Here is a 13,102-nt window from a genome sequence, read left to right on the forward strand (position 1 = left end):
ATTTTTCTGATTCAAAATCCAGGGACCTATCCACCAAACAAGGCTGTCTCTACTATAATAATGTATTATACTTTACTAGTTTAAATCTAGGATTATGTTCATAGACTCATGGATTTTTCTACTGGTAATAAGTTGTAGAACATGGATTTGATTCCACATTTAAAATAATACTATAAAATATTAAATAAAATATAAACAAAATAAATCTAAAAATAATAAATAATTAAATGAAGATAAAATATGTAAAATTTAAAATAGCACATTTCCTTTTTTCCCAAACTGTTGGTTGTTCCAGATGAAAGTGGAATATAGAATCATAGATTTAAAAGCTGGGAGGGACCTTAAACATTAGGTAGTTCAACTCTTTCATTTTACATGTTAAGAAACCAAAGCCAAAGAGATTAAGAGGACTTACTCAAATAATACAAGTTTGTTAAGATTCCAGATCTTCTTCTGTCTTCCTAGAACTTTTTCCTCTATTTTACACTAAAATCTTGGTGTGAAGAAATCTATTCAGAAGGTTTAAAAAATTTTTAAACCCTCCTAATATGAAATGACCTAATATGAACTTTAAGAAAAAAAAAAATCTCTCCTGGGATTTCATTTCAATAGATTTTTTATTAAACCAATTAACGAGCTCTCTTTTTTTAATCTGAATGTTTTATTTCTATATGTTCAAAAAGACTTATTCACATCAAGCTTTCATGGATCAAAAGCACATTACAAATAATTAGCTATGATCTTGAAGAAATTCACCTTCTGATCAAGTCCAAGTAATAAACCTAGTTTTTAAATAATCATAATTCCTCTGAGAAAGTCTTTAAGCTTTTTATTTTCAAAGCATATGCATAGATAATTTTCAACATTCTCCCTTGCAAAATCTTATGTTCCATTTTTTTTTCTTTCCCTTTTCCCCTCCCTCTGGCAAGGAATCCAATATATGTTAAACATGTACAATTCTTCTATACATATTTCTACAACTATCATGCTGCACAAGAAAAATAAGATCAAAAAGGAAAACAAATGAGAAATAAAACAAGATGCAAGCAAACAACAACAAAAAAGTAAAAATACTATGTTGTGATCCTTACTCAATCCCTATAGTATTCACTCTGGGTGTATATGGTTCTCTTCATCATAAGAACATTGGAATTGGTCTGAATCACCTCACTGTTGAAAAGTGCCATGTCCATCAGAACTGATCATTGCATAATGCTGTTGTCATGTATAATGATCTCTTAATTCTAATCACTTCACTTAGAATCAGTTCACATAAGTCTCTCCAGGACTCTGAAATCATCGTGTTGATCATTTCTTATAGCATAATAATATTCCATAACATTCATATACCAAAACTTATTCAACCATTCTTCAACTGATGGACATCCACTCAGTTTCCAGTTTCTTGACACTATACAAAGGGTTGATATAAACATTTTTGCACATGTGGGTTCTTTTCTCTTTTTTATGATCTCTTTGGGATACAGATCCAATAGAGACCCAGTGACATGGTTTTTAGAACTTACTTCCACAACCAATTATATTCTTTCCCAAAATGTTTCATTTAAGAACTTAAAGTCCTGCTTGAAAAGGCAGCCAATTAAGGTTGTAGCAGGATCAAATTTTGTATCTCTATTTCATGGGAATTTAATAAAAAGAATATCTCAGACATTTGTTTTCATACAGAGTCAGCAGGACTTTGCATTGTGATTCTGAATCTTTTGGAGAAAAAAAAACAAAAACAAAAACTTTTTACTGCCTGGGATTTTGACTTGAATAAAATTATTGTGTTTTTTTTCATTTAAATCTTCTTCAGGGGTCCTTGTATTATTTTAATATGACTCTAACTGTTCATCTGTGAATCCTATTTTGTTCATTTGGAAGGTGGAAGGTCCTACTATTAAGTGGTTAATTCATCATATTCTGTGTCTCATCTATACATATAAAGAAATTTTGCACTTCCTACCTTCTAACATTTTAAAGCAAAACTCCTGGACTTCATTTTTAGTTCCTGTTTTATTAACTATTACATAAATACCCACCGCATGCTGAGGAGTTTATATGTAGTAATAGCTTTTGTTTTTTACTATTTCATTTGTCTTTATTCTCAGTCTATGTAACTACATAAGGCAATGATTACTTTCCCCTGACTTCATCAAATTCCAAATTTCCTAGACAAACTTGAGAGCTGTATTCTCCTCCTCCTCTTCCTCTTCTTCCTCTTCCTCCTTCTCTTCCTTCTCCTCCTCCTCCTTCTTGTCCTTCTCCTCCTCCTCCTTCTTGTCCTTCTCCTCCTCCTCCTCCTCCTCCTCCTTCTTCTCCTCCTTCTCCTTTTCCTATTTCTTCTTCCTCCTCTTTCTCTTTCCCCTCTTCCTTCTAGGTCAGAAAAACAATCCCATTTCCTCATCCGTAAAATGATGAGTGTGTGAGCATGTGTGTGTGTGTGTGTGTGTGTGTGTGTGTGTGTGTGTGTGAGAGAGAGAGAGAGAGAGAGAGAGAGAGAGAAAGTGGTAAGGGAATTTTACTGTCTGCCCATCACCATATTATTTCTAGTAGCTGGAGTTGTGCTTAATCTAACATTATACAACAACATGACAACTTGGAATTCTGCTGTGAATTAAGATTCCCCAAACTTAATGCTGAAAAATAGATAGGGTGAGTAACATTTTTATCATCTTAAAGATGGGGCCTGAAGGCATAAAGTCACTTTAATATCAAAGGGATGCCTGCCTATCAAGCAATAGTTAGTAAACATTTATTAAGTTCCTATTATGTGCTAGGCACTGTACTACATGTTGGAAATACAAGTTTGAAAAAAATTATTTCTGCTCTCAAAGAGCTTACAGTCTACTAGAGGAAAGTAATACACAAAAGGAAGCTGGAAAGGAGAGGGGATTGGGAAGTTTCCAGACTAGGGCATGATTAAGAAGTCAAAGAAATTAAAAATGAGTGCAGTCAGGTGGGAAATGAGGAATCTGAGGAGATATGTGGATAATGATTAAAAAAAAAAAAACCCTACCAAAAATAGTTTGGTTAGAGGAAGTGATAAGTGTCTGAGGCCAGATTTGAATTCAGGTCCTCCTGACTTCAGGTATTCTATCTTTAAACATTTTTTAACACCTCTCCTGTTTATATTAGGACCCTCCACAAATGAAAATCCTTATTGAGTATTGCTTTGATGAAGCCAGTTGGATTGGGAAGTGTGGGCGGTAAATGATTTCCTGTCTACTCTAATGGCATATCCAGTGGTGACTGTTCAGGGTATGTGTGTGTGTGCATGTGTGTGTATGCATATATATCCTTCTTTTATGAGTATATATGCAGAGGGACAGACATGGAAAGTTGGTACAAATGCAAAATGTACTTATGACCTTTTAAAAAATAGCCTTCACTATGGTAAAGACATAAGTGAAATCTCCAGATTATCTATTTGTTGAGTTTCCCATTGAATAGCTTATCTTTGGGAAAAAAAAAAACATAAACATTAAACATTCAATGAAGGTACTAGGGTTTTCAGAACTATATGTATGAGAGAGAGCGAGAGAGAGAGAGAGAGAGAGAGAGAGAGAGAGAGAGAATCTTTGACTTGTTCATTTCATGTCTTCTTTCAAAGGAGAGTTACTTTTGAGAAGTGATGAAAAATAATTATAGCACTGAAGGAAAATAATGTTGATTTTCGAGTTGAATAGAAAGGTGCAAAAAAGTTACCCATGATTATTATGCAAGTACATACATTTTTGATGATCCTTTACAATACTTCTATATTTCAGATTGCTATAATTGTTCACTAGACTGTCTCCATTAATTCCTTTTGCTTCACCAAGTATTTACTGATGGAGCTAGTACTACTACATTTAGAAAAGAAATCAAATTTGCATTAGCAAGTTAGCATCATTGTGATTCTAGTTTCATGCATGACCAATTCCATATAGAGCTATAGTTAATGTATTTCTAATTAGAAGGGGGGGGATATGGTAAGTTGCCTTGACGTGCCATCTTCTTTTTCTCTTTTTGTTTTGTTTGCACAGCTCACCATGTTAAAACTGGAACCTGTGAGGTGGTGGCGCTCCATAGATGTTGTAATAAGAACAAGATAGAAGAAAGGTCACAGACGGTCAAGTGCTCATGCTTCCCAGGACAGGTGGCAGGCACCACAAGAGCCGCTCCTTCTTGTGTTGATGGTGCGATTTCTTCAATTGTTTTATTAAATTTCTACAGTTTTTTCCCCCAGAATGCTACCAAATATTCTGGTGATTTACAATATCATTGGCTTTCAAAGAGATGGGAATGTGGTCAAAAATAAGGGCTAGGGAGGAAAAACTTCTGTGCTCTGGGACAAGACTTATAATAAGAACTTTTTAATTCTTCAGAAACCAATTCTAGAAATAAATATTAAATAAAATAGCCATTTTTATTTCTTAGAAGATGATATTTAATTGATAATCTGGTATATTTTGCTCAGCAGTGCACATGCTCTTTATTTTGATTGGCATTTTGTTGAAATTCAGACAGGAAAGAAGGTTAAAAAATGGAAAGGAAGAAATAAAATTAATGATTTGATATTACTCTACTAAAATAATTAAATGCAACAGATTCTTTTTAAGAATTTAAATAACAGGAACAGCTAGATGGCACAGTGGATAGAGCACCAGCCCTGAAGTTGGGAAGACGAGTTCAAATCTGGTCTCAGATATTTAATACTTTATAGCTGTGCGACTGTGGGCTAGTCACTTAATCCCAATTGCTCCCCCCCAAAAAAAAGAAAAAAAGAATTTAGATAATAGAGTCTTTCATTGTCAATAAATTTCACATTATTAATTTATTGGGAGACAAGTCAATATCTTTTCTAAGCAGAACTCTCATCTGATAACTGAGTAAAACCTTTGATATGTTTGTCATTTTCAAATAAGCAATTTTAATGTTATATTATGTAGAATTTAAACACTTATATGAGTATTTTTCATATTACATGATGCTGTTTTTGTCTATAGTATAAGTTTAATGTTACAACACCTAAGAATTTCAATTTGTTTATAGAGAATTCTGTATTCATTTTAAAATGGAAATACTGCTTATAGTCAGAGTTTGACATCTAGAAGATTGTAAACAGTATGAAGAAATAAATTTGGTAAGCAAATTTAGGAGCATATCACGCAGATCCCTTTGGCTAAAATTAAGGAACTTCCCTCAAAATCCAGAATATCAACTGAAGAATGAAATCATACTTTTTTTCATCTCCTTTACTTCTCTTCATTCTCATTCTATATAGTCTTGCCACAGAACCATAAACAATAATGAACAAGGAAGAAAATAGTAACTTGATTTTCTCCCTTTCCTAAAGCTTCAATAGTGGAGCAGAAATGGTGGTGTCACATGCAGCCATGTCTTGAAGGAGAGGAATGTAAAGTTCTTCCAGACCGGAAAGGATGGAGTTGTTCCTCGGGAAATAAAGTGAAGACAACGAGGGTAGGTACAAGCCTAGCCTTGGTATATAATGGTATGTAATTTGGCTAATAAAACATAAAGTAGATATAATCAGATCCAAGTGTCATTTTTGGGAAGGAATTTTGTTTTAGAATTGTACTTATTAATTGGTCCTGGAAAGCTAAACATCAGCTACAGAACTATTTGGCAAATGGCAACTTTTCCTTCAGAAGCAATGATAAAAAAAAAAAAAAAACAAAACTGGGCTAGTTAGAAGAGGTTATTTTTGAGCCAGGAAGATCTGGGAATCAGTCCTGCCTTTGATTCACTCTAGCTGGATGAATACTAAATCTTTTAGTGTTGCAGGAAATGTTATAGGATGTGAAGTTGCAGATGAGTTGCAAATCTGCTTCAGTGGAAGGAGTTTCCATATTGGAATTCTCTGGGTCAACAAAATCATCTGTCTGGACCGAAAACAAAATCCTTTATCTCATGAGAGACTGATTATTAGAAACCTGTTAACCTCTCCTGGAAAGGTAAACCCATATCCTTGTCTTTCCAAGGTTGATTAAATTGAATACCACAAAATTTGTTCTAGCTATGTCAACTCCTGAGATCTTAAAAAAACCAAGGCTTCTCCCTATGTGACTATTTGTATTATCTGTATTGTATTATCTTCTAGTTAAAATTGTCCTAATAATAGAGGTTTGGGGATGTCAAGATCAGTAAAAAATATAAATTCTCTTTGGATAACAATCTTTTAAAGTTTATGCAAAGAAGCACCCATGACAAATAATGATTAATAATTAATCTAACCTCTTCAATTGAGAGTTGAGTTTCACAAACCCGAATGTCAAAATTCTGACAATGTACTGTGTGCTGAAGGATTAGAAAATATGAATTCTGCTTCACAGAATTTGCTGATGAAATTTCTAGTATCAAATGAGCCTCTAAAACCTGGATTCTTAACTACAGCCCCTTTTTATGTGTGTGTGTGTGTGTGTGTGTGTGTGTGTGTGTAATGTGTGTGTAAGCTAGTGGTGGCGAAATCTGTGAACCCAATCTCAGAATAAAGTATTTACATACATAAAATAAAATATATAATATTATAAAGGAAACTATATTGAATTATATTAAAATAACAATGTAATGATTCTTTTCCAATCCAAATTCACAGATCCCTTGAAATCTATCCATGAATCCCCTGTGTTCTGTGAAACCTAGATTTAAAAAATCTACATCCAAGAGTATACTTATTTAGAAGTTGAGTAGAATCAGAATGTTGATAAAAGTCATATGATTGTAAAAATGTTGTTAATTTTTTATTGTATTAAATGAGATGAAAAAAGGCAAATGGAACCCAAACCAAAATAATATCTGTACAACAACTGGAGGGTGGCAAAGTTGCAGTAAGTTTTGAGAATGGTGATATCTTGTGATAGATTAACTTGTCTTTCCAGTTCCTAGCTAGCACTATAATTCCATCTATCCTAATGATTTGTTATTGCATGTGCTACCTATAGTCATATTGAAGGGCTAGCAAGTATAATCAAATTAACATTCTGTCAAAATAGTTTTGATTCTGTGATCTGTTGGCTAAAATCCAACAAATCTTTCTAAAACTCATGCAATGTCCCTCATCCATGGAAATACAGTCAATTAACTAGAATAACTGTATCAGTTAGTAAGGCAACTGTATTCAGCAATTATTGATTTACTTTAAAATATTCTGATAATGCTGGATTATTTGTATGATAAATTATATTAAGAATATTGAAATTTCTCATTTTTCTCAACAGTTAAATTTTATTTCAAAAGAGCATTTTTAGAAATTCATCTCACCTCTTCCATTAAGATTCAGAACAAAGCAAAAACACTTCACTACCTACCTCAGAATATTAAACCTTTGTTTACTTCTATAGAATGTTGATAATGAAATTAATTTATATTAATTAGCATTTCTTTTTTCATTAAATGTACTAGGGATAATACAACTTTTCAAAGTGCTATTGAGATAAAATAGACAGCTTCAAAAAGATCTTTAGATTTGTTCTAGAATTATTATAATTGTTTGACCTTAATTCTCATAGAAATTGCCTTTGAAATGAGTCCATTGTTGTCAATCTTTTAGTCTCAAAGGACATGTCCTGTCCCCATTTCTCAAATAGTTGATAACTTAATGAAGGAAGAAGCTTGAAAGATTGAGGGCATAGGTGCAGAGGGGCTCAGCCCACTTATTTCATTCTGAAATGCCTAAGTCACAGTCAGGGTTGATACTCTGAACACGGGCATGTTGGATGCAACTCATTATCTCTCCTTTTCTCCTTTTATCACTGAAATCTGCCTGGTATTCTAACTTGAAAAAGAAAGAAAAATTCATTTATGATTAGATAAAAAAATGTGAATGAAACATTTCTAAGAAAAAACAAAGAATGCCACTGTTCTTTTAAAAAATTATTATCCCTAAGACAAAAATCATTGTTGATGTAGAAATACAGTTATTTTATATTAAATGGAGACAATGGTTAGAAAAGAAAGATTTTCAATGATTAGAGTTAGTAAACTAGGAAAAATCCTTTGAAACTAATTGGAGGAAAAGTTTTCAGAAATGGAAGGCCATTGTTGGAAAAGGACAAAATGGCATTTTTTTTGCCTAGAAATATGAGGCAAATGCTCTGGGTATTTATTGTCAAGATGATAGTACAATTGGGCAGAAATAGAATTTCAAGAGCATATAAGTGGTGAAAATTTGACAAAGAAAAAACATTGTTTTTATTGTTATTAATTTTTTCCTGTGTTTTTCCATATAAGGTAGCTGTCTTGGTGATGGTAAGAAATAGCAAGCAGATATTGTATGGCAGGGGTCCAATTGCAAATAGAAATGACTGGAAGTTAAGCATGAATGAATTACAAAGTGGTAGAAAGTTGTTCTCCGCCAAAAAAGCAGTTGTTTCTTGAGCAAGATATGTAGGCCTTGTGGGATGATGTCTATTGGAAAAATGACATGAGAAATGATTAAAATTTGGAATAATGTATGCACTCTCTGGACTATAATTGTACATCTCCAGTCTGGAGCTTTCCAATGGATCTAATGTTCAAGAAATATAGTTGGCCAAAAAAGGGAGCAGCTGAGCTAAGTTGGCTCATAGCAAAGGCCAGCAGTACCCTTCTGGTACTAAACATTTAGAGTATAAGAGAATGGGCCATGCTGATTGTACTATGTGTGCTAATCATATCCTCTCTTTTGCTCCATGCTGGATGCAAAAGAAAGCTTCTACTTCTTTCTGCCTTTTCTGTCTCTGCCTTTCTTTCTCCTTCCCTTTCCCTCTTTCTCTATTCCCCCCCCCCTCTTTTATTTCTTCCTCTCTCCCTCTCTTCCCCTGGTCCTTTCCTTTTTCCTTTATCTTCTCTCTTTGGGAATTCTTTTCTCTCTTCTCCTCCTTTTCTTTCATTCTATTCCATTATGAAAACAAAAAGGCAAAATAAATGTAATTGAGGAAAAAACACTTTGTGAGATATTTTTGTTTCCTAATACATAATCTTCCTAAATCAAAATGTTTAGTTGCTAAATAATACTACTGGAATCCTTATATTTTGTAAAATATATTCCTCTTTTCACATAACTGAAAGTTTGGAACTGGAAGCTATAACCATTTACCTTCCTCTTCTACTATTAAGAAATTACTAGTGTGTTTTTTTTTGTTTTGTTTTGTTTTTGTTTTTTTAAGAAGAAAGAAAAAATAATTAAAAGCTTTCTGGCTTCTCATATTCCAAGATAAATAATGAAGAACTTTTCAAAGAATCATTAATAAAATAATACTTTTCTTATGGTGTGAAAGAGCATGTAATTATATTCTAATTATATAATATAAAAGTAGCAAGGGGGAAAGGTGCTATAAAACTTGTAAACCTTGAGAGAATTATTTTCTTAATCTTAATGTTGAAAAGAATCATAAGAAAAATCAGACTTATACTTACATCTTTTATTGTTAAGATACTTCTTTTTTTCTGGTGGAATATCTGTTGAAGAAGTCAAGACATATTCTGCCTTTATAATTCCGTGTTTTCTGTCATTTCAGAAGGACATCAAATTCTATGTTGGCTATGCTCATTTAGGTTAATTCAGTCTCTTTTAAATCTGAAGAAAGAGCATTTGGCTCTCTCCTATTCAGGAACAAATGTTTTCATTTTGTATAGTTTTAGATTTCCTTCAACCATCGTATCTCCCAAGTGCCCTGACTCTATTATCCTTAACAAGAAGTTTCTTAGTTGGTTTCTTTTATAAAATACAATCCTTTGCTTTTTTCCTCATTGAACTTTCAGATCTATACAGCAGGGAACTCTCTAATCCCCCAAAGTTCCTGTTTAAAAATAATGATTTTCATAGAAAGAAAAAAAAATCCCACAAAAAATCAGGTTACTTTCATTTTTCTCTTACTCCCAATAAATGAATGAGAATCAATATCTAAGATGAATTAAAGCATCTTTTCTATATAGAGGACTGTTCCAAAATATTGCCATCTCTACAATGCAGGAACTATAAGCATTGCATAGTCAGATATAATCATACATTCTTAACAGGTACAGTGTTTATAAAAAATGAAAATTTATCTCATTTCCCATCAGTTCCTCCTGCAACATTATTTTTCCTTTATAAAACCAGGCCATTAAAATCACAGCATCTTCTTTTTCAATGACCTCTTCCTCTGTTAAAGTCATTCCCATTAAGGCTCACCTTAGTTGCTTCCTATATGAAACAAGTTCCTTTAGATTCCTTCCTCAGCACCTCTCCCTCCAGTTGTGAGTGGTGAGATTTACTTTGTGTTCACTTGAGTGTGTACATGTTATATCCCTTGAATAGAAAGGAAGTTCCTTGAGAAAAGGGACAATTTTGTTATTGTCCTATTTTTAGTGACTAAACACAGCATCTTGCATATATATGTCTACTAAATACTTGCAATATTGTTTTTTAAAGTGCCTATTGTGCACATATATCAATACAACATGCAGTTTAGATAATAAAATATAAATAAGAAGCTGACTTTACCTTCCCTAAGCTCACAGTATAAGAGAAGTAAGATATAAATAGATAGTATTATAGTATAAAATACCATATTATGTGTATATATATATATATACACACATATATATGTATATATATATGTGTGTGTGTATATCTATATCTATATCTATTATATATAATATAGTATTACCAAAGTTTAAAAGGTTTAGGTTTAAATTTAAATTAGGTTTAAAAGGCAAGATTATTACTGAGAAATTGAAAATGGTGCTTTATCAGGGGTAAGGGTATATGAGGGGGTGGTCTTTGGGTTGGGCTTTTTTTTTCAGACTGGGTCTTCCTATCTCACTCAGCCTATAAATGCAGGGACCATTCTCATAGCCCACTGATACTTGATTGGGCATAGGAGCTTTGACCCATTCCACTTCTGATTTTTGCTAGTTTGCTTCTCCTAAGGCAACCTAGTGCCCAATCCCTTTCCATCACCATATTAATTCATTAGTTAATACACAGCAGCTTAGCTGCAGGTCAGAACTCTCAAACTCAAGAGATCCACTAGCATTAGCTTTCCTGGTAGTAGAAACATGAAACAACTTGTCTGGTTTGGGTTGGGTTTCAAAGATTTGGTTAAGAATTCAGCAATGGGGATATCTGTAAAGGACCTTAAAGATAATTTCCCCCACATCCCCACTGGCATTTCATAGCTCTCAATGACATTTATTTATTTTTTTTATTTTTGTGAAATTACAACTGGGTAACAAAAGATGAATTTATAGTTAGCAAGGCTATCTCCTATATCTCTAGTACTTTTAGGCTTACATCCTCACAACAATTCTGTATGATTATGCAAGTATTATCATTTCCATTTTATAGATATGGAAATTAAGACTGAGCAAAGAATGTGAATCCTGATTTCTTTTGACACCCTTTGTGCTACTACATTGTTTCATAGTATAGTAGAGGTGATAAATTTTTCTGTTCTAATCCAGGGTGACCTTGAAATCCCCAGGTTGTCTTTATGTATTCATTGTAAAACAGAGATGCAGTAATATCCTATAGTTGCTTTATGGATATAGACTGTTAGCCTTCCCCATTCATACTGTCTCCTATATCAGTTGTCACCTCCTCTGATAGCAGGATTCAGTAAATCAGTGTCATTAGGGAGACTCCTAGTATGACCTTGAGCAAAGTTGTTGTTTCCTTGAACCTATTCCTAGGTTCATTGTGAAAATTAAATGTGATAATATTTGCAAAGTGTTATCACAGTGCCTGTCACAAAATAAATATTCTACAATGCTAGGTATTGTTACTATTATTATTAGCATAGGCAGAGAGGAAAGGAAGACACAGAAAGGGAAAAAGAAAGAAAAAGAATGAAAAGATAAAAGAAGGAAGAAAGGATTGAGAGAAAAAGTGATCGAAAGAGGCTCAAATTGATTCACTTGCCACAACATGAGCTCAGTTTTCTGTTCTTATGTTAATTGCCAAATTAAATGTTTTTCAACTATAGGTAAATACATGTATATAATTTCCTAGTTACATTTTTTTCTTCTCTCTAAAAAATCTAGCACAGTATCTATGCAGATAGATACATTAATATACCTAGCACTGGGCTTAGAATCTGGATTTAGACTGGAGTCTGGATCATCCCTTATTCAACATATGAATTTACAGCAAGTCATTTCATTTCTTCAACTGTAAGATGAAAGGATTAGTTTAAATGACTTATTAGATTTTTCTTAGGTGTAGCATTATATAATTCTATGAATAATTTCATTCCTACTTCAACATCCATCTTTTTAAAAGGCCCTATTTCCCTTTGTTTTCTTGGCTTTTTTTCCAACTGAATACAAAATTGAATCCAAATTAATTAGGCCAGAATATGTTGACATTCTTTAGAGACTTTGAACTCTGATGTCTGCATATGGTCTACTCTTCAATGGAAATAATTGTTAAGCCTAGACACAAGGCAACAAAATATGGAGTAAAAGACTATTATACTGAATACAGACCTTCTGATTTTAATTTTATGTATCCTCATGAACTTAGGAAATAAGACAAACAAAATCTGGTAAAGATGAACTTCATGAAAAAGAAACTTTATAGTGAACAACTTTAGGTTAATTTCTACTAAAGTTCCTTTAACTCAATGTAATAATTATAATATAGGATGCATATTTTTAAAATGTCATCAGTTGTTTATATTAGTAATTTTATCACCAAATCACAATGAGGAGACTTCAATGACCATTTGCAATCTGCTCATTTTATGGGTAAAGATATTTAAGCAAATGATTTATCAAAGGCTTCACAAGAAATAAATATCAGCTTTAGGACTTGAATATCGACATTGACCCATGAACCAGTATTATTTCCACTGTACCATCTTGTCGCTTTATTGTAGTAAATATGAATGGAACTTTTGAATGTAAGGAAATCCATATTATAGATAGGTTTTAGAATATAGAATGAGGATGATATTTCTGATAAAAACAATTTGGGGAAAAATTTAAAAAAATAAGCCAATTTGAAGAACAGCCAAGTACCTGAGGTCAGAACAGGGCATCAGCAAGAGAAACTGATAGAAGACTTGAATTATTCAGAGCTGTTGTTTTGGCCCTCTGTTAAGATGGGAGTGAGCTGTTTCAGCCTATGCAT

The 13,102-nt window shown here is 32.8% G+C and overlaps 1 protein-coding gene across 3 annotated transcripts in view; it reads left to right on the plus strand.

Moving 5' to 3' along the window:
- Positions 1-13,102, plus strand: part of TAFA2 (TAFA chemokine like family member 2) — a 551,182-nt gene that overhangs the window by 511,547 nt on the left and 26,533 nt on the right. For all 3 annotated transcript variants that reach the window (XR_007947730.1, XM_051962156.1, XM_051962154.1), the window contains 2 exons: positions 4,029-4,181; positions 5,342-5,466. Coding sequence is in view for 2 of the 3 variants with exons in the window: in XM_051962156.1 (XP_051818116.1) it covers positions 4,029-4,181; positions 5,342-5,466 (278 nt within the window). In the remaining variant the exon portion in view is untranslated. The remainder of the gene's footprint in view (positions 1-4,028; positions 4,182-5,341; positions 5,467-13,102) is intronic.

The sequence above is a fragment of the Antechinus flavipes genome, chromosome 5, assembly GCF_016432865.1.
Source record: "Antechinus flavipes isolate AdamAnt ecotype Samford, QLD, Australia chromosome 5, AdamAnt_v2, whole genome shotgun sequence".
Taxonomy (NCBI): Eukaryota; Metazoa; Chordata; class Mammalia; order Dasyuromorphia; family Dasyuridae; genus Antechinus; species Antechinus flavipes.